Consider the following 23,325-nt stretch of genomic DNA (forward strand, 5'->3'; position numbering starts at 1 on the left):
AAAGTGATGACTAACCCACCAGCCTCACCATTTCCTCACCAGTTCCCCCTGGGTGTCTCTCTTTTAGGTCCCTCAGGTGATTTTGGTCTTGCCACTCCTAGCTTTACACCTCACCCTGCCTAGTGCCCTGCTGCACACCAGGGCTGCTGCTGTGCCCACTCTCCCTGCAAAGCCTGCGCAGCCTCTCCATCACAGCACTTACCTCCTGGCTCCTCTCTCTTCCCTAGGCTGCGAGCTGGGGGTTGGGGCACTGGGCTCACAGAGAGCTCAGATGGCAGCCCTGCTGTTCTGTACTCCTGGACCAAGCCCTTCATCTTCTGTGTCAACAAGGGTGGGCTTGTGGTCCTTGCTCAACACACAAAAGCAAGTTCAAGTTTTTGAGTGGTAAGTTAAAAAAAAATAGTGTTGTTAAAGGAGTTTGAAACATGTCTGCTGAAACAGAAAACTATTACGGCGCTTCAAAAGACTGGCCGTGCGCTGATAACTGGAGCGGGGTACAGGCTGCATGCGGTTGCATTACACTGTTCTATTTTTGTGTGTGCTTTAACTTTTCCATAAGTTTTTTTAAAATGTTGATCACCACGAATCTATAAAGAGAGAAAGACTGTACAGATTCCCAAACATATGTGTCCCCAGAATACACTCTGGGAGATCCCAAGTTATTAAAGGCCAATATTGAAGTCACATCTCAATGTATGTTGTCAAGACACAATCGCCTCAATGTTCAGGCTATCGCCCCTAACTGGATGTCAAATCAAGGGTTTCCTGAGCTCCAGGCCCCAGCTTTTTCCATCTTCTTGATAAAGGGCAAGTCCTGCCCTCTTTCCCTGGTACTGGTGCCCCGGGGCATGACCTCAGTCGGGCTTTGGCCTTCACTGTCCAGAGGGACAATTCTACACTCACATCTGAGCTCCTGGGGCCCAGGGCCTCAGAGATGAAGACACATACACCCTCCTGGCCCACAGGGCCCCTTGGCCCCAGCTGAGTCCTTCTTCAATCCAACTCCCCGATCCCTGATCTCTTAGGGTTTCTTCTCCCAGCAGATGGCTGCTTGCCTGACAATTTCATTCCCATGAAATCATCTCACCTGCAGACGGATCCATAAGCCCTGGGGTGCGGGAAGGGTGGAGAGTTGATTCCCATGGGGCACTGTGGCAGTGCTGAGGATGGGATCATAACCCAAATAGGTCACACAGGTTGAAAATAAACACTTTATGCAAAGACATTCTTTAAAGAGGGTGGAGTTCCCATCGCAGACCTCCGCAGGACTGCTGACCCAACCCAAGGAAACCAGTAAGGAGGGACCAGGTAAGAGACCCAAAAGGGGCAGCCTGGAGGCAAACTGATGACAAATGGGGTCTAAAAGTAATGGAATATGCAAACAGGTCAGGTGGGGTGGAGACAGGACAAACTCCAGCTCATCCGGCTTGGCCAAGAGTCAAGGTGCTAAACTCCTGGCTCCATCGAAGCACCAGCTCCTCGCTTTTGGCTGGGGACAAGACACTGTAACTCTCGTTCTGCAGACATCTCATCCGGGACACCTACACCGGGATTGGGCACACACAGTCCGAGTTACAGAGCAAAGAGCCAGAGGCATGGAGGTGGGGGGATGTCAGAAGTCCCACAAGAACTAGAGACTGGAAGGCATGGGCACAGGGCAGCAGAGGGAAGGGGGAAACAGATGTGGATTTTTCAAGCTGCGAGAGACACCAAGCAGCCCAACCCCCTCCTTTCAGAAATCAAGAGGCTGGGCCTGGGGGAGGAAGTGACTTATACCAGACTTCTTGTCTTGGTGAGTAAGAGCAGGAAGGCAACACTGCCGCCTCAGCCTCCCATTCCCACCCCAGCTGGGGTTCTTCCTGTGGTGCCCTCCAGGGCCCTCACCTCTCATCTGCGGCATCGCTGTCCTCAGCCCCCTTTGGTAGGGTGGGGGGCAGGGGGGCCACGTACTCTAAGACTGCGGAGCGGAGGACAGTGAGTGCTCTGAGGGAGCAGGAGAGTGAGTGCTCTGAGGGAGCAGGAGAGTGAGTGCTCTGACCAGAGGAGGAGAGTGAGTGCTCTGACGCAGAGGAGGACAGTGAGTGCTCTGACGGAGCAGGAGAGTGAGTGCTCTGACGGAGCGGAGGACAGTGAGTGCTCTGAGGGAGCGCAGGAGAGTGAGTGCTCTGACCAGAGGAGGAGAGTGCTCTGACGGAGCGGAGGACAGTGAGTGCTCTGACGCAGCGGAGGACAGTGAGTGCTCTGAGGGAGCAGGAGAGTGAGTGCTCTGAGGGAGCAGGAGAGTGAGTGCTCTGAGGGAGCAGGAGAGTGAGTGCTCTGACGCAGCGGAGGACAGTGAGTGCTCTGACGGAGCGGAGGACAGTGAGTGCTCTGAGGGAGCAGGAGAGTGAGTGCTCTGACGAGAGGAGGACAGTGAGTGCTCTGACAGAGGCCTCTGCTCTGAGAGGCAAATGAGAAACTGCTCTCCACATCCCTGCTGTTTTGGACAGGGGAGGTGGTGTGACCCAGAAGGGACACCCAACCAAGGTGACTGATTGAGGGGCTGATGGGAAGAGGAGGGCCATGGTGAGGGGCTCACCTTCTTTTCCCGGTTTCTCATCAGACACTGTTGGCTTTTGAAGGCACAGTAGTTCGGGTACTGCACGTAGTCTGTGTCACAAATCTAAACCAGGAGCCAGGGATGGGCAGGCAGGGAGATATTAGTGCCGGAAGTGGCAGAACCAGGGGCAGGGGTGTGGTCCTTGAGCACCAGACCTTCCACAGCTGGGTACCCCCTCTCCAAGGAAAAAGCCTTTGTTCCCTCTGCCTTTCCTGTCCCACCCTCAGGCAGGAAGAAGCAAGGAGCCAGAGTAGGAAATGGCTGTCCTGCTATTCAGCTTGCTGGAAAAGTGGCTGAGGAATGGGGAGTGGGGCAGGGGGGGCACTAAGGGTGCAGAACTGGGCCTTCATGCCCTGGTCCACCTCTGGGAGACTTCTAGTGATGGGTGAGTGAGAGGGAGGGTGGAATGTGTGACCTTGGGTGAATCACTTCCCTCGGTGGAACTTGTCTCCCATCTATAAATTCAGGGGAACAGAGAGGTGATTTCTGAGACCCCTTCCAGATCTAGGGGCCCAGAGATAAGATCCGGGCAGGGGCCCCTCCACTCAGTGACCAGCCCTTTCTTAGTTCCTCTACTTTTCCTTGTCTTGATTTTCCCTATTAAACCACAGACAGGGGGGACTGGCGCTCAGGTGCAACAGGCAGTTCCACAGAGGAGGTGACTTTGGAGAGAGGGGTAACAATGATACCACTGAGCAGGGAAAGCACTGGAAGAGTTAGGGAAGGAAAATGTCAGACTGAGGGAGGGAAGTACTGGATGGTGGGGAGAGGGGCGGCCTCTCAGGCATCACTGAATCATTTGTTGTAGAGATGAGTGTAACTTTGGCCTACACTGAGAAGTGACCTGACCAGTCTACAGCCATACTACCCTGAGCACACCCAACCTCCTCTGAGAAGTGACCCGGCCAAAGTCCCTTGGAAATAACTGGCCAAGCTGGGACCAGAAATACCTCTGTCTCTTGCCACCCAGTCCTATGCTCCCCTACCTTTTCCAATTCCTACTTCTTTGACAACACAATCCTGTTCTATTGTGTTTGTGTGCGTGTGGGGGAGTCTATTGGAGACAGGCAGCAGGTTCAGTGAGGACTGGTTCTCAAGCTAGAGGCCCCTTCCACATCCTAGGGTTGCCTGGAGTAAGTAACTGGAAGAAACTGGAGTGAGTGAGGTGGGGCTCAGCTTTGGGGAAAGGCTCTGACCTTGGTAGGGAAATCCCCGTCCTGGAAGCTGAGGAACTCAGTCTGGAGCCAGCCAGTGACTCGATGATCATCACAGCCCTTTGTAGCTAGCCGGGCACACCAGAAGTCCATGCGGAGCCCACCGTAAAAATCCAGCCCATAATAGCGTCCCGATCTTACAGTCCCCACCTGTGGCGCAGTGGACAGGGGAGAAGTGTGCGTCTCTGTTTCCCCTGTAGGCCTCCCTTCCAGGTACCCAGATCTGCCTAGAGCCGGAGGCCTCCCACACTGCAGGCTGCCCAGCTAGCTAGGTACCTGGATGCCAATGGACATGCTCTGCGATGAGAGGAAAAGGCTCAGGAAGGGTGTTTTGTGGGAGCTGTCACAGTGCTGCCGCTGCAGGTTACCCTCTGACTGGCACTGCTCCAGCTTCAGGGAGCAGAAGTCACAGAGGGGACACATAGGTACGTGGTACCGTCCAAGGCTGTCACAGACCTAGGACAGGAGTGTAGTTAAGGGGCTGAGGTTGAGACCCGTCCCACTCCTCAGCCCTCCAGAGCTGTCTTTGTATTCAGGCTCTTCCAAAGACTTCTCTGGCTTCTCTCCCCACCCCTTCCCTAAGGTTCCACAAGGACCTCATCTCAGCTTTCTCTTTCTTCATCCTCTTCCTGGACAATTTATCTACTCCCAGGTCATCAGTGTCTCTCTGCAGGTGACACCGATCTTTATCATCGGTTCTGATCTCTTTCCCAAACTCCCAATCTTCAGTTGTCAAGTGCCTGATAGATATACACCATGGGACCCAGTGACCTACAACCACCTCTAACTTAGACTATTTGAATAGGTCCTAACTTTCTCTCTCTCTCTCTCTCTCTCTCTCTCTCTCTCTCTCTCCCTGCTGATGATAATGCTAACATTTACAAAGACCTGATACAAGGCTAAGAACCATGTAGCTATAAATGCTACATCTCATTTAATCCTCATAGGAGTCCTACACTAGCATAGGTACTAATAATATCTCCACTTGGCTGATAGAGAACAAGCTCAGTGAGGCTAAGTTGCTCAAACCCAAATGTCTTAATAGATGGTGGAGCTGGGATTAGATTCAGTTCTTCCAACTTCAAACCCTGTAGCTACCCGAGCACCTGGGTTCAAAACCTTCAAGTTCCTGGATGACGGCCTCCTAGCTGGACTCTTTGCCCTGACTGAGCTCCCTCAGCCTTCTCAGGAGGGTCTGCAGTCACTCCCATCCTCCTCCTGCTTCACCCATGAGCACGGCACCGCGCAGTGCACAGAATCTCCCACGTCACCTTGTTTGCTCCTACGACAGCGCCTAAGGGAGGCACTGCCGTGTCCCTGTTCAGAAGTGGTTACTAAATTCCTTTTCCTACCAAATGAAATACAAATGCTTCAGACTGCCATTTGTGATGTTTCACATTATGACCCTCACTATCTGTTTGACTCTCTCTACTGCTTTGCTCCAGGCAAAATGAACTCCTTACTGTTCCCTTAACCAAGCCCTAAACTCCTATGGGCTCCCCATGACTCCTGAACTTCCTGCTCTTATAAACCTCTCTTTGATACCTACCATATCCCTTTGGTGATGCCACTGCATTACGGCCCACCCCTTGTGGACCAAAGGCCCTTTAAGGGCAGGAGCAATGTGCTCATTGTTGGTCCCTCATGAAATCTCTTCCCTGCCTCACAGCCTTTGCACATGCTATTCCTTCTGGTAGGAAACTTCTACCAAGTCCCTTCTTTTGCTTGGTCAACTTCTCTCCTAAGAGGTTCTCTGTTTGTCTAGGCATTCTCTGATCCTCCAGAACAGACAGCTGTCCCCTTCCACTCTCTCTGCCTTTATACTTATCGCCATGGCCTTTATCCTGTCGCATGGTTCTGCCTGTTTCTGCATCTATCTCTCCCACTAAGCTTCCAGAGCTCCAAGATGATTCGATCTATCATAGTCATGGCTAATATCTCAAATATTAGGTAAAGAGTTGCTATTTTTTGAACAAATAGGTGAATGGGTAGCATACCAGCACTTGCTAACTTGTATTATTTGAAAACCTAAAGGATAGTTTCCTTGGAATAGGATCTGCTGGGTGCTGAGGATACCCTGAAACTGGAATATCTCTACAGATCCCTGGAACAGGAAAGCTGCATCTCAGGTCCAAGCATTGAAGATGGTGAACTGGCGCAGGAGGTAAGCCAGGCCTAACAACTCAGAGAGCTGAGGAATGAATTCAGGATTGGAATGGATTCCAGACTAGTCTTGAGCCTTCCTCCTTCAAGGTGAGCTGGAGATGTCCTTTTTTCCTTTTTACAATTTTATTTATTTATTGTTAGAGAGAGGGAAAGAGAGGGAGACAAACATCAATGTGAGAGAAACATCGATCAGCTGCCTCTCACATGCCCCCAACTGGGGACCTGGCCTGAAACCCAGGCATGTGTCCTGACTGGGAATCGAACCTGCAACCTTTCAGTTTGCAGGCCAGCACTCAATCCTCTGAGCTGCACCAGCCAGGGCATGGAAACGTCCTCCTAAAGAAGGGATTCCCACTCAGGTGAAGAGAGCATGTCCACCAATGCCTCATGCTTTCTGTACCTTGCCCATGCCCCACCCCCAAGGCCTAGTAGTGCAGCACCAGGCCCAGGGGGTGCTCAGTGAGCACGTGTCCATCAAAAGAGCATGGTGGGCCTACCTTCCTCCCGAAGCCAAGGGTTTCATCCTCCAAGTGCCGCCAGGCCTTGGCTGTGGGGGTCATGATGCAGATGTTCTCCACAATGGAATAGCACATCACCAGTAAGGCTTCCACATGGGGCAGCTGCAAGAGGCTGCAAGGAGACACCCCTGGTTGGTGCAGATGGGCCAGAAGGCTGGGACAGAAAGCCTCATCCATTCTCTTCCCCTCCTCTCACATACATTCAGCATACTGGATGGGGCCTTAGAGACCTCTGGACCAACTGCTTCCTTTCAAAAATGAGGAACGGAGGTCCAGAAAAGGGGAAGTAATTTCCTCAAAGTTGCAATGCTCATTAAAGCGAGAGACAAGACCGGAACCCAAGGCTGGTAGCTCCAGGTACAGGGCTCATTTCAGTATGTCATGTAGGAAACAGGTAGGATTTAAATCCCTGATGGCCACAGAACAGGTGAGGCAGGCAGTTGCTAGGTGCACCTGAAGCCCACTCAGGTCAGAGTGGGTCTGCGGGCCAGAGTTGGGAAGTGGGCTTCTCATTCCCAAAGAAGGCAGCAGGAAGGGCAGGGCCAGTAGGGGAGCCAGAACTTCCTGTACCTGCCAGCGCTTTGGCTTCTCCAAGCAGAGTCTTCATCATACATATCACTTATTTCTTCCATTTCCGAGGGAGATCGAATGAGCTCCCGGATGTTCTCCATCATCATAGGCGTAGACTTAGCTTCCCGCACCCGGGCAGTGAAGGAGAAAGGGTTGGAAAATAAAGAATCGGCCTGGAGCTTGGGCTCTGAGTCTGTCTGCAGTCCAGACATGGCCCGCAGTCCATCCTCGGTTCCTTGTCCATCCTTCTCCTTCTCCTCTTCCTCTTCCTCTTCTTCCTCCTCCTCCTCCTCTTCCTCCTCCTCTTCTTCTTCCTCTTGCTCCTGCCCTCCCTCCTGTTTATGTTCTTGTTTTGGCTCTGCTTTGTGCTCCTGCCCCTGATCCTGCTTGTGCTCTGACCCTTGCTCTGGGCCTCCCAGGGACATGGAGGCCTGCAGCAGCTCTTCCACGTTGTGGTTGAGCAGCTCGGGCCAGGGCTGGAACGCTTGCCGTTCTGTGGCTGCAGCAGGGTTTGGGAGGCACCGAGACAGAGAAGAAAAGGGACGGTTAACTTTCTGAACTATGAGGGTCTTTGTTCACAGAGGGACACACGTATAAGCTCCAAGGAGAAAGAAAACAGCCTAAGTCATAGTTATTCACACATTCAAGTACAGAAGACACAGAGGAATACAAATATCAAAATATTATTACCATGGCGATTGTGGTCCTGGTGGTACGTCGCCTTTCCACCTCCCTTTCAAGCGCTCCTTTTCCCTAACCACCACCTCAAATACCACCTGTTGTTCCTCTCACTTAGGAAGCAGCATGTACTCTGAATAGCTAGCAACTAATCCTTTCTAGACTGAAAATGTTATCTTACAGAAGTCCCAGAAAACTTCGAACCACAGGAATGTTTGGGGGAGCTATAAAAAATGACTCCTAAGTCATGCCAGAAGATATTCTGGGACAGGAAAGTTCTAACTTCCTAAAAAACAGGCCCTCCCTTACTTAAAAGGAGCTGAGTGTCCATACCTCCCACCCTCGCTCAACATTCTTCCCATTTCTCTACCACTGATTCCTTAAACCCTGGGCTCTCTGGGAGTTATGAAAGGAGTTGCTGGTAGTCTCCCAGGTGCTGGGAGGGCCTCACCTGTGATGTGGGATGACATGGGGGAGGTCATCGTGCTGGGCTGGGCTTCAGTGGAAGAGTCTATCTCCTTGACAGTGTTGGATGAGAGAATTGAGACTGGCTGGGAGCATCGGACTCTCTGCAAGAAGAGAAGAAATGTGGGGATGCCTTTCCTGAAGGGTGGACTTTTACTTCAATTTATGCTTTTCCAGCATGCCTCTTCTCTCACAGTTCCTGGGCAGGATGAGGTGATATGATCTGTGGTGGCCCTGAGAAAGTATTCTTGCAAGATAAAACTCCGGGTCTTGGCCACAACCCTGCCTTCAGTCTTTAGCATTTGATTTGAGTGAAAGCACTGACAGAAGACAGGGAAGGGGTTATCTCTTGGCCCCTTCCCTCCTCTCCTTGTGGGAACAGAAGTGTTCTGATAGTCCGAATGCCCAAGGCGAGGCTGTACGCATACACGACCCGAGTAAATGACTGGCAAAGTGGCAGGGAGGGAGGATCTAAGGATGGTCCTCCTGGAGCCCTTCCTTGGCTCCTTACAGCCACTGCCTCTGCCTTTGTCCTGGACACCAGATTCACCTTTTCCTGGGCCTCACCTTTGCATAGTAGATGTGGTTGGAGCAACGGTACTGAGTAAACTGGCAGAAGGACTCAAACCAGGAGGCATAGGGGAGGTCGGAGCAAACAGCGCCTAAGAAGGGGCAGGGGTGGAGAAGGTGAACACACAAGGGGGAGCTCCCTCCCGGGGGGTACTGGGAGCACTGGGTCTGGAGAGTGGAAAGTATGGGTGCTGCCTAAGAGGCCAGCCATACCCTTCCCGTCTCCAGCGAGTACAGAGCTGCCCCGCTAGGTGGGCCCTCACCATCTGGCACCAAGCCGTGATTCTCATATTGGTCCAGCTGGACGAGGGTGGGGTTCCGGCAGCCATGGGTTGCACGGAGACGGCAGGTGGTCTCTGCTTTCCAGGTAGGGGTCAGTAGTGCGAAGAAGTGTTCATATTCGGTGGTCGAGAGAGGGCTGCCGGGAGTGGACGTCAAAACTGAATCCTGGGCTGGGGCAGCCGACGAAGGCGAGAACAGCACTGCGGGGCGGGGAACGGACAGATGGAGAGACCGAGCTCCAAAACCGGCTCCCGGCGCCCGGGACCAGCCCAGACCGGCCAGCGGGGCCTCGAGTAGATCAGGCACGAGAGTGTTGGCCGGTTGGGACGCCAGGGACAGAGACGAAGGCGAGCCTGGAGGAGGTCCGGGAGGAGTTCAAGTCCGAAGCCAGGGATCAGGCCCGTCGCGGCCACCCCGAGAAACCTTTCCGAAACGGTAGGGGGCGGTTTCTCGAGGCAGAGGACCCAGCCGGGGCGAGCCGGGGCGGGGCGGGGGCGGCGGGGACACCGAGCGGGTGCGAATCTCTCACCCTTCAGGAGTGAGAGAAGGAAGCCAGCAGCGAGCTTCCTCATGGCCCCAGACGGACCGACGCGGACCGCCTGCGTCGCCCGGACCGAAGCGGCTTCCAACGGCCGAGCCGGAGAGAGCCGGCGGGGGCGGGCGACCTCCGCGGACCAGAAGGGGCCGCCGACGTCACAGAGGGCGGGGCGGGGCCTCGGAAACCGACGCGGGGGTCCGCGCCGCCAGTCCAGCTCGGCGGTGGTATCCTCGACGCTGTTCCTTTTTTTTTTTTTAAGCACAAAAACCAAATATTTACTAGGTACCTACTAACTATGAATGCTCGGCATTTTCTTTTAGGTATCAGATATATCAGTGAATAAAAGAGACCCCTGTCCAAAGGAGTGAACATAAATGTCTCCAGGAACATTAATAAAGGATCACGTTCTCCTTCATGTTCCTATAGATTTTATTTTCACTTTTATTGCACTACTACCAACATATTATTGCACTTTTTTGTTTACATGTTGACTTTCCTTCCTGGACTGTGGGATTTGGGATGGCAAAGGTGACGGATCTTATTCTTCGGACACATGGCTGGCGTTCAGTAAATGGCAATGGGATGAACAAATGAAGCTGGACAGGCTGTTGAGTTCTAATGCCTTAGAGAGACTGCTTATCTTGGTCTTGAGGGAAACTAGGTTTTATATATTTTCTCAAATATCTTTTTAAAATTTTGATTGAATTTATTGGGTTGACATAGGTTAATAAAATTATATAGGCTTCAAGTGTATAATTATATATCACCTGTATATTGTACTGTGTTCACCTTTCCATTTATCTACCCTTTACCCTCTTCTACCCCCACCCAACTTTTGCTGTTGTGATCACATACCGTTGTCAAGTTTTTTTCTTAATCCCTTCCCTTTTTCCACCATCCTCCTCCCTTGTCACAGCTGTCTGTTCTCTGTTCTATGAGTCTATCTTTGTTTTGTTCGTTAGATTCCACATGTGAGTGAAATCATATCATACTTGTCTTTCTGTGACAGGCTTATTTCATTTAGCATAACACTCTCCAGGCCCATCCATGCCGTTTCAAAAGGTAATATTTCCTTCTTCTTCTTCTTCTTCTTTTTTGGCCCAGTAGTATTCCATTGTTTAAATGTACCAAATCTTTTTTATCCACTCATTTACTGATGGGCACTTGGGCTACTTCCAAATCTTCATTATTGCAAATAACACTGCAATGAATACAGGGATGCATATATTCTTTCAAATTAGTGTTTTGGGTTTTTTCAGATATATTCCAAGAAGTGGAATTGCTGGGTCATAAGGCAGTTCCATTTTTAATTGTTTCCACAGTAGCTGCAGCAATCTGCATTCCCACCAACAGTGAGCAAGGGCTCCTTTTTCTCCATAAACACTTATTGTTTGTTAATTTATTGAGGACAGCCATTCTGACAGGTGTGAGGTGATATCTCATGTTGTTATAATTTTTCATTTCTCTGATGCTTAGTGACATTGAGTATCTTTTCATGTTTATTGGCCATCTGTGTGTCCTTTTTGGAGAAGTGTCTCTTCAGGTCCTTTGCCCATTTTTTAATTGGATTAGGGTATTTTGGGGTGTTGAGTTGCATAACTCCTTTATAAATTTTGGATATTAACCACTTATCAAATGTATCATTGACAAAAATGTTCGCCCATTGTCTTTTCATTTTGTTGATGGTTTCCTTTTCTGTGCAAAAAAGTTTTTAGTTTGATGTAGTTCCATTTGTTTTTCTTTTGTTTCCCTTGTCTGAGGAGGTATATCAGAAAAAAAATATTGCTACATGAAGTGTCTGAGATTTTACTGGCTGTTTTCTTCTAGGATTTGTATGGTTTTGAGTTTTACATTTAAGGCTTTAATCCATTTTGAATTTCTTCTTCTGCGTGGTGTAAGATGGTTAGTCTCTTTTGGTTTTGCATGTATCTGTTCAATTTTCCCAACACCATTTTCCGAATAGACTATCTGTACCCCATTGTATGTTCTTGCCTCTTTTGTCAAATATTGACCATAAAAGCATGGGTTTATTTCTGGGTTCTCTATTTTCTATTGATCTATATGTCTGTTTTTATGCCATTACTATGATTGTTATGGCCTTGTAGTATTGTTTGATATCTGTTGCTATTCAGGGTCTTTTTTTGGCTTCATATAAATTTGGAATATTTTATGTTTTATTTTTTTAAATTTAATTTATCTTTAGAAGGGAAGGAGAGAAGGAGAGAAATATCAATGTATGGTTGCTTCTGGTGCATCCCCTGCTGGGAACTGGCCCCTGCTGGGAACTGGTCTGCAACCCAGGCATGTGCCCTGAAGGGAAATTGAACTGCGATCTTTTGGTTCGCAGGCCCATGCTCAATCCATTGAGCTACACCAGGCAGGGCCTAAATTTGGAATATTTTTAAAAAGATTTTACTTATTTTTAGAGAAAGGGAGGGAGAAAGAGAGGGAGAGATCAATGTGCTGTTGTCACCTCTCGCACATCCCCAACTGAGGTTCTGGCTGGCAACCCAGGCATGTATGCTGACTGGGAATTGAACCAGTGACCCTTTGGTTTGCAGTCCGGCACTCAGTCTACTGAGCCATGCCAGCCAGTTCTGTGAAATGTCACTGGTATCATGATAGAAATTACATCAAATTATTTGGGGTAGTAAGGACATTTTAATGTTAATTCCTCCTACCCATGAACACAGTATATGCTTCCACTTACTTGTATCTTCAATTTTTTCAGTGTCTTATAATTTCAAGTATAGGTCTTTTACACCTCCAGTTAAATTTATTCATATATATATATATATATATATATATATATATATATATATATATATAATTTTTGGTACAACTGTAAATGGGATTGTTTTCTTAGTTTCCCTAATAGTTTATTATTCATGAATAAAAATGCAACCCATTTCTGGATATTTATGTTGTATCCTGCTACTTTACTGAATTCACTTATCAGTTCTAATAGTTTTGGTGGGATCTTTAGGGTTCTCTATATAGAGACTCATGTGGAAATGAGTTCTCTATACACAGACTCATTTCCAGTTTGGATGCCTTTTACTTCTTGAGTGATCGCTGTGGCTAGGACTTCCAGTACTGTGTTGAATAAGGATGGTGAAAGCAAACATCCTCATCTTGTTCCTGATCTTAAGGGAAACTCATTTAGCTTTTGCCCATTATTATGTTGGCTATGGGCTTATCATGTTGCTGAGTTTTTAATCATAAATAGGTGCTAGATTATCAAATGCTTTTTCTGCATCTATTAATATGATCACGTGGTCATTACCCTTCATTTCATGTGATGTATGTTAATTAATTTGCAGATATTGTACCAAGTTTGCATCCCCAAAATAAACCCCACTTGATCATGGTGTGTGATCATTTTACTGTATTGCTGGATCCGGTTTGCTAATATTTTGAGAATTTTTGCATCTATGTTCGTCAGGGATATTGGCCTATGATTTTCTTATTTTGTAGTGTCTTTATCTGTTTTAGGAATTAGGATAATGCTGGCCTCATAAAACAAGCTTGGGAGTCCTGCCTCCTCTTTTTTGGAATAGTTTGAGAATTACAGGTGTTAGTTCTTTGAATGTTTGGTAAAATTTATCTTTGAAGCAACCCAGTCCATGACTTTTGTTGGAAGCTTTTGATTACCTTTGATGGAGTAGGCTATGTGTTATTTTCCACGTGCATCACCTTACTTCTTTTCCAAGGGAATCCCATATTGGGTATTATTATTATCCCTATTTTGCAGATGAGGAAACTGGCTTTGAAGAAACAAACTGCCCAACAGGTAGTGAGGCCTAGATGTGAGTACAGGCAGGACTCTGGGGCAAGGGACAAACATGGAATATACAAAACAAAGTCAGGGCCTACCTAGGTAGGAACCAGAGAGGAATCGTCCGGGTAAGAAATGAGCCAAAAGGGGAAACGACCAGGGGAGTTCAGGTGTAAACATGGCTCAGTCTAGGGAAGTGGTTTCCCAGTGGGAGGTGAGCAAGACAATCCACAGGTGTAGGGTTTTTCTGGTTTGCGTTTAAATAAGAAATCAAGCCAATATTTACTATAATAGTACATGGATAAAACACACTTATTGGAAATTAAGTGGAAGATGTTTTATGGAGAAAAGATGTACAATTTTAAAAGTTTTGGAGGCCCTTGGTCTGAGGCATGCCAACCCCACCAGCCAGCTTTGTCCTTCCCAAACTGAGAAGTTGGGGGTTCTAGTGCACTTCTGGTTCCATGTCTTGTCTTTTTAAAAAAATATATTTTATTAATTATGCCATTACAGTTGTTCTATTTCCTCCCTTCATTACCCTCCAACCTGCACACCCCCTCACCCACCATTCCCCCCTTTAGTTTATGACCACGTGTCTCAAGTTCTTTAGATTCTATATTTCCCATACTATTCTTACCCTCTCCCCCTATCTATTTTCTACCTACTGTCTATGCTACTTATTTTCTGTACCTTCTCCCCCCTTCTCCTTCTCCCACTCCCTTGTTGCTAATCCTCCATGTGATCTTCATTTCTGTTTCTGCTCCTGATCTAGCTGTCCTCTTACTTTGCTTTTGTTTTAGGTGTGGTTGTTAATAACTGTGAGTTTGCTGTCCTTTCACTGTTCATCTTTTTTATCTTCTTTTTCTTAGGTAAGTCCCTTTAACATTTCATATAATAAGGGCTTGGTGATGATGAACTCCTTGAATTTGATCTTATCTGAGAAGCACCTTATCTGTCCTTCCATTCTAAATGAAAGTTTTGCTGGATAGAGCAATCTTGGTTGTAGGTCTTTAGATTTCATGACTTGGAATATTTCTTTCCAGCCCCTTCTTGCCTGTAAGGTCTCTTTTGAGAAATCTGCTGACAGTCTGATGGGAACTGCTTTGTAGGTGATTGTCCCCTTATCTCTTGCTGCTTCTAGGATTCTCTCCTTCATTTTAATCTTGGCTAATGTAATGATGATGTGCCTTGGTGTGTTCCTTCTTGGGTCCAACTTCTTTGGGACTCTCTGAGCTTCCTGCATTTCCTGGAAGTCTATTTTCTTTGCTAGATCGGGGGAGTTCTCCTTTATTATTTGTTCAAATAAGTTTTCCACTCGTGGCTGTTCTCTTCCCCTTCTGGTACCCCTATAATTCAGATGTTGGAACGTCTTAAGATGTCCTGAAGGTTCCTAAGCCTCTCCCCATTTTTTTGGATTCTTGTTTCTTCATCCTTTTCTGTTTGGTCCACTGTTTCTGTTTTTCCTCCTTCTGGTCCACTCCTTTAATTTGAGTCCCAGTTTCCTTTCCCTTACTATTGGTTTCCTGTGTATTTCCCTTCATTTCAGTTTAGCTTCCATATGTTCCTCTAATTTGTGAGTAAAATCAACCAGTTCTGTGAGCATCCTGATCACCAGTGTTTTGAACTGTGCATCTGAAAGTTTAGCTATTTTTTCATCACTTAGATTTATCAGCTCTGGGGCTCTGAGTTGTTCTTGAGCCATGTTTTCATCTGTTTGTGCCTGTTACGTATGAGGAGCAGAGCCTTAGTTGTTCACCAGGGCGGGGCCACCCAGGTCGCTGGTTTGTAATGCTGTATGTGGGGACGGGGTCAGAGAGGGAGCAATAGCGGTTCCCTCTGCCGCTTCTCACCATTGGGGCCTGTGCAGTCCATCTCACTGCTAGCTCCTTCACTGGTTTATCTGTGCACGAATGTGTGACCGTGGTCAGCCCTCAGTGGGTCCGTCCGCTTCTCCACACCTGGGATCTGCCCACAGCTGCTGGCGCACCTGGGTCGAGCGCCCCGGTTGGTCCGGTGAATCTTTCCTGCCCAACCTCGCTCTGGTGCTGGCTCTGCCCCTCTTACCAGTTTGGCTGAAGGGTTCGTTGTTGTCAGACTTCCGTGTAGTTCAATTTTCTGTGGTTTGCCTGCATTTCTGTTGCTAAAACTTTGTTGTTTTTAAATCTGGTTGTGTGAGAAGGCGCAGTGCTTCCACCTATGCCTCCATCTTGGCGGAAGTTTGTCTGACTTTTGACATGTCATCCTCCCACCTCTTATCTAACCCAAAGGATGGGAAAAAAGTGCTAAGCACATGTACTAAAATGGTGTCTCTATAAAAACACAGCAGGCCAACAGGTATAGCTTTTATTCACCTACCCAAGTTCTTTTACACGTGGCTTATCTGTGTTCCACCTTGACCTCTCTTCCATTCACAAGGCCAGGGCGAATCCTCTTGGCACAGAGGAAGGGGAGCCCCCTCCATGGAAAAAGCAGGAATAGAACAATGAAAGTTTATTACACCATAGCCCCACCACAGGGTGGAGGGAATTAGGAGGGTTGGGGGAGTGCCCCCATGCTACTGCCCCAGTCCTTAAATACAAAGCAAGGGGAATAAAGAGGACCATCCCTTGGAAATACAGCACCAACCTCAGCATGGAGGCAAAAGGACAGTGGGTAAGACCACTTCCTTCTGAAGGGGGCGGGCCAAATGAGAGCACTACCCTTAGTGGCTGCGGCACCCCTCCCTACGGGATTTGGGTGCAGCCTCAGCACCAGGAGTGGAGACAAGGCAGGAGAAGGGATGACAACACTGCACCATTCACTTCTCCCTGAAACCCCTGGCCCCAGCACCGGCTCTCCTCTCCCCACTAGCCCAGGTCAGGAGATGTGGAAGAAACTGTGTTAGAATCTGAGGCCCTTATCTATTTCTTCTTCCGTTCTTGGGAGCAGCGTGGGCAAAACCTAAAAAGAAATAAACAACTCGATAGAGCAGAGAAAAGAGAAAGTGAGTGAAAGGGAGAATGCCCTCTGCCATTCGGTGTAGGGGCAGTCCAGCCCATACCACAGCTCTCTCACTCACCATTTCCCCCGAGGCTTGGTTGTCAGCCCCACACAGGCAAAGTGGAACCACTCGATGGAACACTAGAAAAGACAGAGGATGCAGAACTGAGGCCAGGGTGGGGCAGAGGAAGGAAAAGAGTCATCCCCACCCCCACCCAAGATTCCTTAGGAGTATTCTTTTATCCCAGCCCTTTGGAGATTTCCTTGAGGCCCCAAGCAACTCCAGTCACCTTCCTCCTACTCTGAAGTCCCACTATTCAACCATTCCCCCCTCCCCACATCTCATTTCTACTTCATGTCCCCAGAACCTGCCATCCTTAGTTAAAATGGTTCTCACATCAGGGTTGTCACAGCCAATCATTTCTCCATAGGAAACCTGGTGACAAAGGCAATAGGTGGGTTCGTTGGGATCCACAGGCATATCCAACACATCAGAGGGGTGGACACTGCCAAAGGTCACTGAGGGCATCCCATACTCAGGACTTCTGTATACCAAGAGGAAGAGAAAGTGTCATCTGCAGAAAAGGAAGCTAAAACTTGAGACTCCCGGAGGTGGCTGAAGGAGATCTTGGTAGGGCAAATGATCTGGGGCTTCTCTTCTCTGTCCAGCAGGTACCAAGATGGTAAGGAGAGGAAATATGGCACAGAAGACGGAGAAAGTGGCAAGGGGCAGTGCGGGGTGGGAGTGCAGCCATGGGAAAGAAGAGTGTGTCATCTGGCAAAGTGATCCCCAACACACTCACGTGCGCACAAGTTTTAACTTCTTCTGAGCAGCCTTGGGGGCTTCTTCATCTGAGTTTTTCCCTTTGGAACGAGCACGGGCAGCTTTTTTCTCCTTCTGAGTCCGGCCTTCTAGGAATGAGGGGGAAAGCCAAAAGGCAGGGAGAAAGACAGGTTAAGTCCTCCTGCTTCCCCCTCTTTCCAACCTGGTGCCCCTCCCTCACAGCTGAAGATCGGCTTCTTCTTCCCGATTCCTCCACCCGCTTCTCACAGCCCGCCCTCCTCCTCACTCTTTTTGCCTTTGCTGGAAGAGCTGTCATAGTCACTTGACTCAATTTGTTTCTCCTTCAAATCAGCCTCAAAACGGGCCAGGTCTGTGTCCAGCCGCCGAATGTGTTTGTCCACCTGGGTGGAAAGGAAGAAGGGAGAGGTACAAGGTTAGTGCCAGTAAAAGAAGATTGGTTAAGTAAGATTCTATAGATCTCCCAGACCCAAAACAGATCCCAACACAGCTGAAGGAGGGGTCTAGGACCCTGAGGAATAGATGGGAGGTAGGTGGGGAGCCATGAACAGGGCCATACCATCTCATAGGTCTGCATGGCAAGCTGCACCTTGTCATCACCAAATTCCTTGCACTTGCCATAGGCTTCCTGGATCTGTTTGAGAAGGGCCAATTTTTCCTCGGAGCTCAGGTTGCGGGCGCTACTCATATACTCAGTGGCCAACTTGTCAATTTCAGCCTTCAGGTCTACAATAGAGAGAGGCCTGGTCACAATGGCCCCTGAGTGGCTAGGTGATATATGTTTCTTCCTCTTGTTGCTTGGACCTTTTCCATTGACCATGACAACCTCTGAACTAAAACGTACTGAATGTTCATAGGTATTGTGCCATGTACTCAAGTAATATAAAAATATTTGTTTTAAAGTTTCCTTCAGGTGCTGAAAACATTGCTATCATAGTTGCAACTTAAATTATTGAAACATAATGATAGATCCTTTGCACATTGCACTAATACAAAGTATGACTTTGTGCTGTCTAAAGATGCTTCTTTGCAAGGCTTGCTCCTGCTTCTTGAATGATGAATTTTGTTTCAAAAGCCACCTGGTTTCGTGTGGCAAAAACATCCCACAGCAGCTCTGAGTGCTGTAAACAAGGCTGGGTCATCCACTGCTGCTGGCTCTGCATCTGTAACTCACCATTTAAAATGAGACAGAATAACTCTTCAACTTACTGCCCACCCTATTTTGCTCATTATCTGCAATTTGCTGGTAACTTCCAGCACTTTTTTCTGTTTGCTACCTTATATATTGCTCCAAACATTTTAACATTGGAAGGCTGGCAATGTCCCAAGACACTCAGACTACAGATGTCTACTGCCTAGTACTTAGTAGGGATCATAAAACACATTGACAGAAAGAGACAGAAGCGTGACTGTATCACAGTGCAGTGACAGGAAGGACTGTGCGCACACTATGCTTATGTTCCACTTCTTCAAGCCCCTTGAAGGAAGCTGGGAAAGCAGGTAGTTTGATAATCTCCAACTGGCCTTTCTGTGCGTAAACTCAAGAGTTGGAACTGTATTACAAAGAAAGCAAGCTGGTTCTCAGAATTCAGCAGACAGTTGAATTCTCAAGGGCCTACGTCCAGGGTTTTAGGTGATCTCCTTTTCAAGAGTAAACACATCCAGAGTAACTTAAATCATAATTTTAGGTATTCCATTACCAGCTTACTACAGTCTTGAGCATGGTTTCATAAGGATGGAAGGTAAGACCTACATATCCTTCAGCAGGTATGGGGGATAGCTCCAACAGACATCTCTCACTTTGAAGAGACCAACCTGACCATTGCAGTGCAGCCTCAGGCTCCAAGTGAATGCCTCAATGCAGCCAAACTTGTTCAACTTCCAAGGAAGGCCACAGATGGTATCTAGTGCTGCTGTAGGGCTGAAGAATACAGTATGGAGATCCTGATGTTAATTGCTGCTTTTCCTTCTTTTTTTTTCCTAAGAACTTCTCATACAGCAAAGTTCCTGTCTACCAGCGTGAGGTGCAGTCTAAAGCCATGCTGAATTTGGTGACAGTAATGTTAACAATCCAGTGGAGTGTTAATCCAGAGAAGGATTCTAGCCTTCCTACAAATATATTGAACATGGAGAACAGACATGACTCTAGTGTTGACTTTGGTTTGTTGAATTCTTCTTGAGGAAGATATATAGAACATAGCATCTCTGAATTCTTGAGGCACTGTTGCAATACTCCATTTGTTATGGAAAGATGATATCGAAATGCAGATCATCACTACTTTCCTTTCAAGAAATGCAAGAGAGTAAAATAGAGAAAGAAGCCAAAGTTCTCCAGATCAGATCAGATGATATAGTAACGCCAAATGGAAAAAGAAATGACCACATACACCCGATATACACATGGGACTCCTTATTCTGTACATACCCTCTGTTCTTTGGTCCAGGTCCCTCATGAGCTGAAAGTTTCTCTGCAGTTCAAAGGGGAGGTTTTCAATACCTAGGGAGAAGAGGAGTAACTGAGACTCACTGGCCTTCATAGGCCTTATAGTTGCTTTTCAAGTGCAGCTGTAACAGCAGTCATCATTCTTTCCTCAGAAGGGCCAGTGTCTGCTTCTCTTCACAACTAACCTATCTATTATCCTTCTGGTATCCTTCACCACTCATCGCATATGAACTTCCAATCTGCACTCCATATAGTAGCCAGAATATTTTTAAAAAAATGCAAGTCTGGCCCTGGTCAGGTGGCTCAGTTGGTTGGAACATTGTCCAATACACCAAACAGGTCATGGGTTTGATCCCCAGTCAGGGCACATAGCTAGGTTGCAGGCTTGATCCCCAGTGAGGGTGCATATGGAGACAACTGCTTGATGTTTCTCTCTCACATCGATGCTGCTTTCTCTCCCTTAAATCAATAAACATAATCCTCAGGTGAGGATTTTAAAATAAAAAATGCAAAACAGATCACTATCCTGCTTACCACCCTCCAGTAACCTCCTGTAACACTATTTCTTGTCTTGTTCTGGACTTTCTGGACCTTGCTTACCTCACACCAGCCGTAATGCATGTCAGTCTCCCTTTGTGCTCTGTCTGCTCTGATTATACTGGCCTTCTCTAAGCATCTGGAACTTGAAAGCAATCTTCCTGCTACTTGGCTTTCCACATGCTGCTCTCTGTGCCTAGAAGGCACCACCTGATCTTCCTCATCCCACCTCCATCATACCTCTTGGCCTACTAAATTCCAGTTTATTCTTCAAAGTTTAGCTCAACCCTGATTTTTCCAGACTCCAATAAGTGCCCTGGAATTTGCTGTCAAGTTATTCTGTCTCTACCCTTCTTTTCACTTATCCAACTATAATTAAATAATTGTGTAATTAACAGTATTTTTGGTATGTCTCCCCAGCCTTCCAGAAGAGTGGGGCATGCCCGTCTTCTTCTCTTCTATTTCTCTAGTGTTCAAAACTGTGATATGCATACAAGGGTCTTCAATAAATACTTGAATAAATGCATGAATACGTAAGTCCCTCCCATTAAAAGAAAAACCTTCTTTGCATGACTACACTTCAAATTTTAAAATGCTTCCACTGCTTTAACCTACAACCTCATCTGCTACTACCAGTTTATTCAGATCACTTTGTCACCAATGATTTATCAAAGCAAATGATCTTATCAGTCCTATCCTAAAATGTAAGTCTTACTGTCCAGCTGGAGACATCTTCTCTCCTTTGAGTAACTTTCTTCCCTTTGGATTCTCATCATATACTTACTGGTAGTTCCTACATTAACATTTCCATACTCTGTCCCTTCAATGTTCCCTTCAATGTGAATGTTTTGTTGAGATTACTCTTTAACCTTCTCATTTTCTCACTTGTTTTCTCTGAATGATCTCGATCTCATTCATTCTCGTGGATACAATTACCATTTCTTTTTTTTTTAAATATTTTATTTATTTATTTTTAGAGAGAGGGGAAGGGAAGGAGAAAGAGAGGAGAGAAACATCAATGTGTGGCTCCCTCTTGTGCATCCCCCACTGGGGACCTGGCCCGCAACCCAGGCATGTGCCCTGACCAAGAACTGAACCAGTGACCCCTTGATTCACAGGCCTGTGCACAATCCACTGAGCCACACCAGCCAGGGCATAATGACCATTTCTATGCTTAAGTTTAAGTTGAATTAACTATATTTCTGTTACTCCTGAATTTCTTATCTTATTGATGACATACTGTCTACCTCACTTCCCAAACAGGGAATCAATAAATCACCTTAGACCCTTCCTTCTGTCTCAACCACTTAATCAGTTCTGTCATATTTAACTCCTCCAAATTTCTGTCATTCCCTGAGATAAGGTCCTCATCCTGAGCTGGACTGTTATCACTAACTGATCTATTACAAAGGTTATCATGCTCCAATTTATCACACATCAGTCATTTTCCTTTATAAAAATCATCCTATTTAAAAAATGTGTTGGTTCCTCACTAAAGTGCAAGCTTCTTAGCTTGGCTTTAAAAGACCTTGCAATGCCCTGGCTGATGTAGCTCAGCAGATTGAGCATCACCCTGCAAACTGAGAGGTCACCAGTTTGGTCACTGGTCAAGGTACATTCCTGGGTTTTGGGCCAGGTCCCTAGTTGGGGTATGTGAAAAGCAACTGATTAATGTTTCTCTCCCTCTCTTTCTCCCTCCCTTTGCCTCTCTTCAAAAATAAATACATAGTCTTTTTTTTTTTTTTAAGAAATCAGAAATCTCTAATAAAATAAAAACTTAAAAAAGACCTTGCACTGTCTAGCTCCAGCCTCTTTCTCCAGTCTCACTCCCATTCATCAAATATCCTGACCTTACTTTCCCCTGAGGTTGCCCCGAACCCATCGTAATACTTTTTTCATGCCTTCCCCAACGTGTAGTTCCCTCTTTCCACACTGGCAAACACTCAACCTTCAAAACTCTATTCAAACATCACATCCTCTGTAATGCTTTACCTACATCCCCAGGTAATTTAGCTTCTGTACCTCCAGTGTTACCAATTGTCTTTTTAAGCTATTTTTAGTATTTCACTTGTCAAATTGTTTTATATTTATTAGCAGAATCTGTTTCCTACTAGACTGAGCACTTGGGTCCAAGGGCTATGTCTTATTTGTTTTTATATCCTCATCTGTCGTTCTGTCTGACATATAGCAGACCCTCAATAAATGAATGAGTGCATTAATGAATGACTCCCAACACTAAGACAAATGTCAGCACATAGGGTGACAGGCTTTGTGAAGGGCTGGGTTATGTAAAGAGGCATAAAGAAAACAAAACACCAGATTTCCATATGAAGGGAACTGGATCATTACTGCAAGAAGAGAAGCGTTCCAAGTTATGATTTGACAGTGGTTACTTAAAAGCCCCCATCATTACGAGAAGCCGCTTCTGAGAAAGAATAAGCAGAGAAGCTGCGAGATCTCTGTCACTGCTCCAAATGGCAATGAGAGACATACTAAAATGAGCGATTTGGAATGATTTTGAGGGGGAAAAAACTACATATGTTAATTACATATACGTGTGTGTGTATATACACACACACACACACACACACATATACACACACACTAATATATGTATGTTATATATATAGTAAAGACGGAGATCCTAAAGGTGGGAACAGCAACTATCTTCCCGGGGATGCCCATCAAGCCCTTCAAGCAACCATCCCTGAGCCCCATCGCGCAGCCCCTCCCTCATCTACCCCTAAAAGCGAGGCTTCATCCTGCTGCCCCGCCCCCTCTTTCTTTATACCCTCCAATATTATCTTTCCCGGAACCTCTTCAAAATTGTAACCTTCCAACCACCGGGACTTTGGAGCCATAGATCTCTTCAGCCTCGACCCCCCCACCACCACCATTCTGTGACCCCTGACCCCCTCCTCCAGCCTCTCTTACTGTCCAGATAATGTTCCAAATACATCCCCGCAGCCATCTTGAAGCAAAACAAAGCAACTTCCGATCCGCCCCGGAAGTGGCTGAAACGCGACAGATGCTGAAGCTATTATTCTCGGGTTACGGCTTTTCTGCCCTTAAAATGAGAACTTCCGCCCTTAGTAAATTATTCCCAGGGCCACATCCGCCAATGATATTGACCCTTATCCTTTTGCGGAAGTGTCCACGACCTCCCGTAGAGATGCCCTGAAGCGG

The 23,325-nt window shown here is 47.0% G+C and overlaps 2 protein-coding genes and 2 long non-coding RNA genes across 8 annotated transcripts; 2 read left to right on the forward strand and 2 right to left on the reverse strand.

Moving 5' to 3' along the window:
- Nucleotides 1-1,203: 1,203 nt before the first annotated feature.
- On the reverse strand, nt 1,204-9,670 carry ACRBP (acrosin binding protein). The gene is made up of 10 exons (XM_037160459.2): nt 9,592-9,670; nt 9,044-9,262; nt 8,778-8,872; nt 8,197-8,314; nt 7,068-7,566; nt 6,477-6,609; nt 4,090-4,269; nt 3,796-3,963; nt 2,579-2,662; nt 1,204-1,541 (listed from the first exon to the last, which is right to left on the reverse strand). The coding sequence occupies exons 1-10, from the start codon at nt 9,632-9,634 to the stop codon at nt 1,419-1,421; spliced, it is 1,662 nt and encodes a 553-aa protein (XP_037016354.2). The 5' UTR covers nt 9,635-9,670; the 3' UTR covers nt 1,204-1,418.
- LOC119060348 (uncharacterized) lies at nt 1,818-20,820 on the forward strand. Its single transcript, XR_005084564.2, has 3 exons — nt 1,818-1,921; nt 5,914-6,066; nt 19,145-20,820. It is a non-coding gene; the product is annotated as an uncharacterized LOC119060348 (long non-coding RNA).
- Nucleotides 9,256-10,015, forward strand: LOC128626871 (uncharacterized). Its single transcript, XR_008390964.1, has 2 exons — nt 9,256-9,497; nt 9,921-10,015. It is a non-coding gene; the product is annotated as an uncharacterized LOC128626871 (long non-coding RNA).
- ING4 (inhibitor of growth family member 4) lies at nt 15,708-23,140 on the reverse strand. Of its 5 annotated transcripts, none has more exons than XM_037160463.2 (8): nt 23,074-23,140; nt 19,585-19,656; nt 17,719-17,885; nt 17,437-17,542; nt 17,161-17,266; nt 16,755-16,902; nt 16,437-16,498; nt 15,708-16,318 (listed from the first exon to the last, which is right to left on the reverse strand). In XM_037160463.2, the coding sequence occupies exons 1-8, from the start codon at nt 23,108-23,110 to the stop codon at nt 16,279-16,281; spliced, it is 738 nt and encodes a 245-aa protein (XP_037016358.1). In that variant the 5' UTR covers nt 23,111-23,140; the 3' UTR covers nt 15,708-16,278. The 5 variants fall into 5 exon arrangements, with proteins under 5 accessions (XP_037016358.1, XP_037016357.1, XP_037016356.1 ...); XM_037160462.2 differs by having other exon boundaries at nt 17,161-17,269; XM_037160461.2 differs by having other exon boundaries at nt 17,428-17,542.
- Nucleotides 23,141-23,325: the final 185 nt, after the last annotated feature.

Source organism: Artibeus jamaicensis, unplaced genomic scaffold (assembly GCF_021234435.1).
Source record: "Artibeus jamaicensis isolate MK-2021 breed Jamaican fruit bat unplaced genomic scaffold, CSHL_Jam_final contig_233, whole genome shotgun sequence".
NCBI classification, from domain to species: Eukaryota; Metazoa; Chordata; class Mammalia; order Chiroptera; family Phyllostomidae; genus Artibeus; species Artibeus jamaicensis.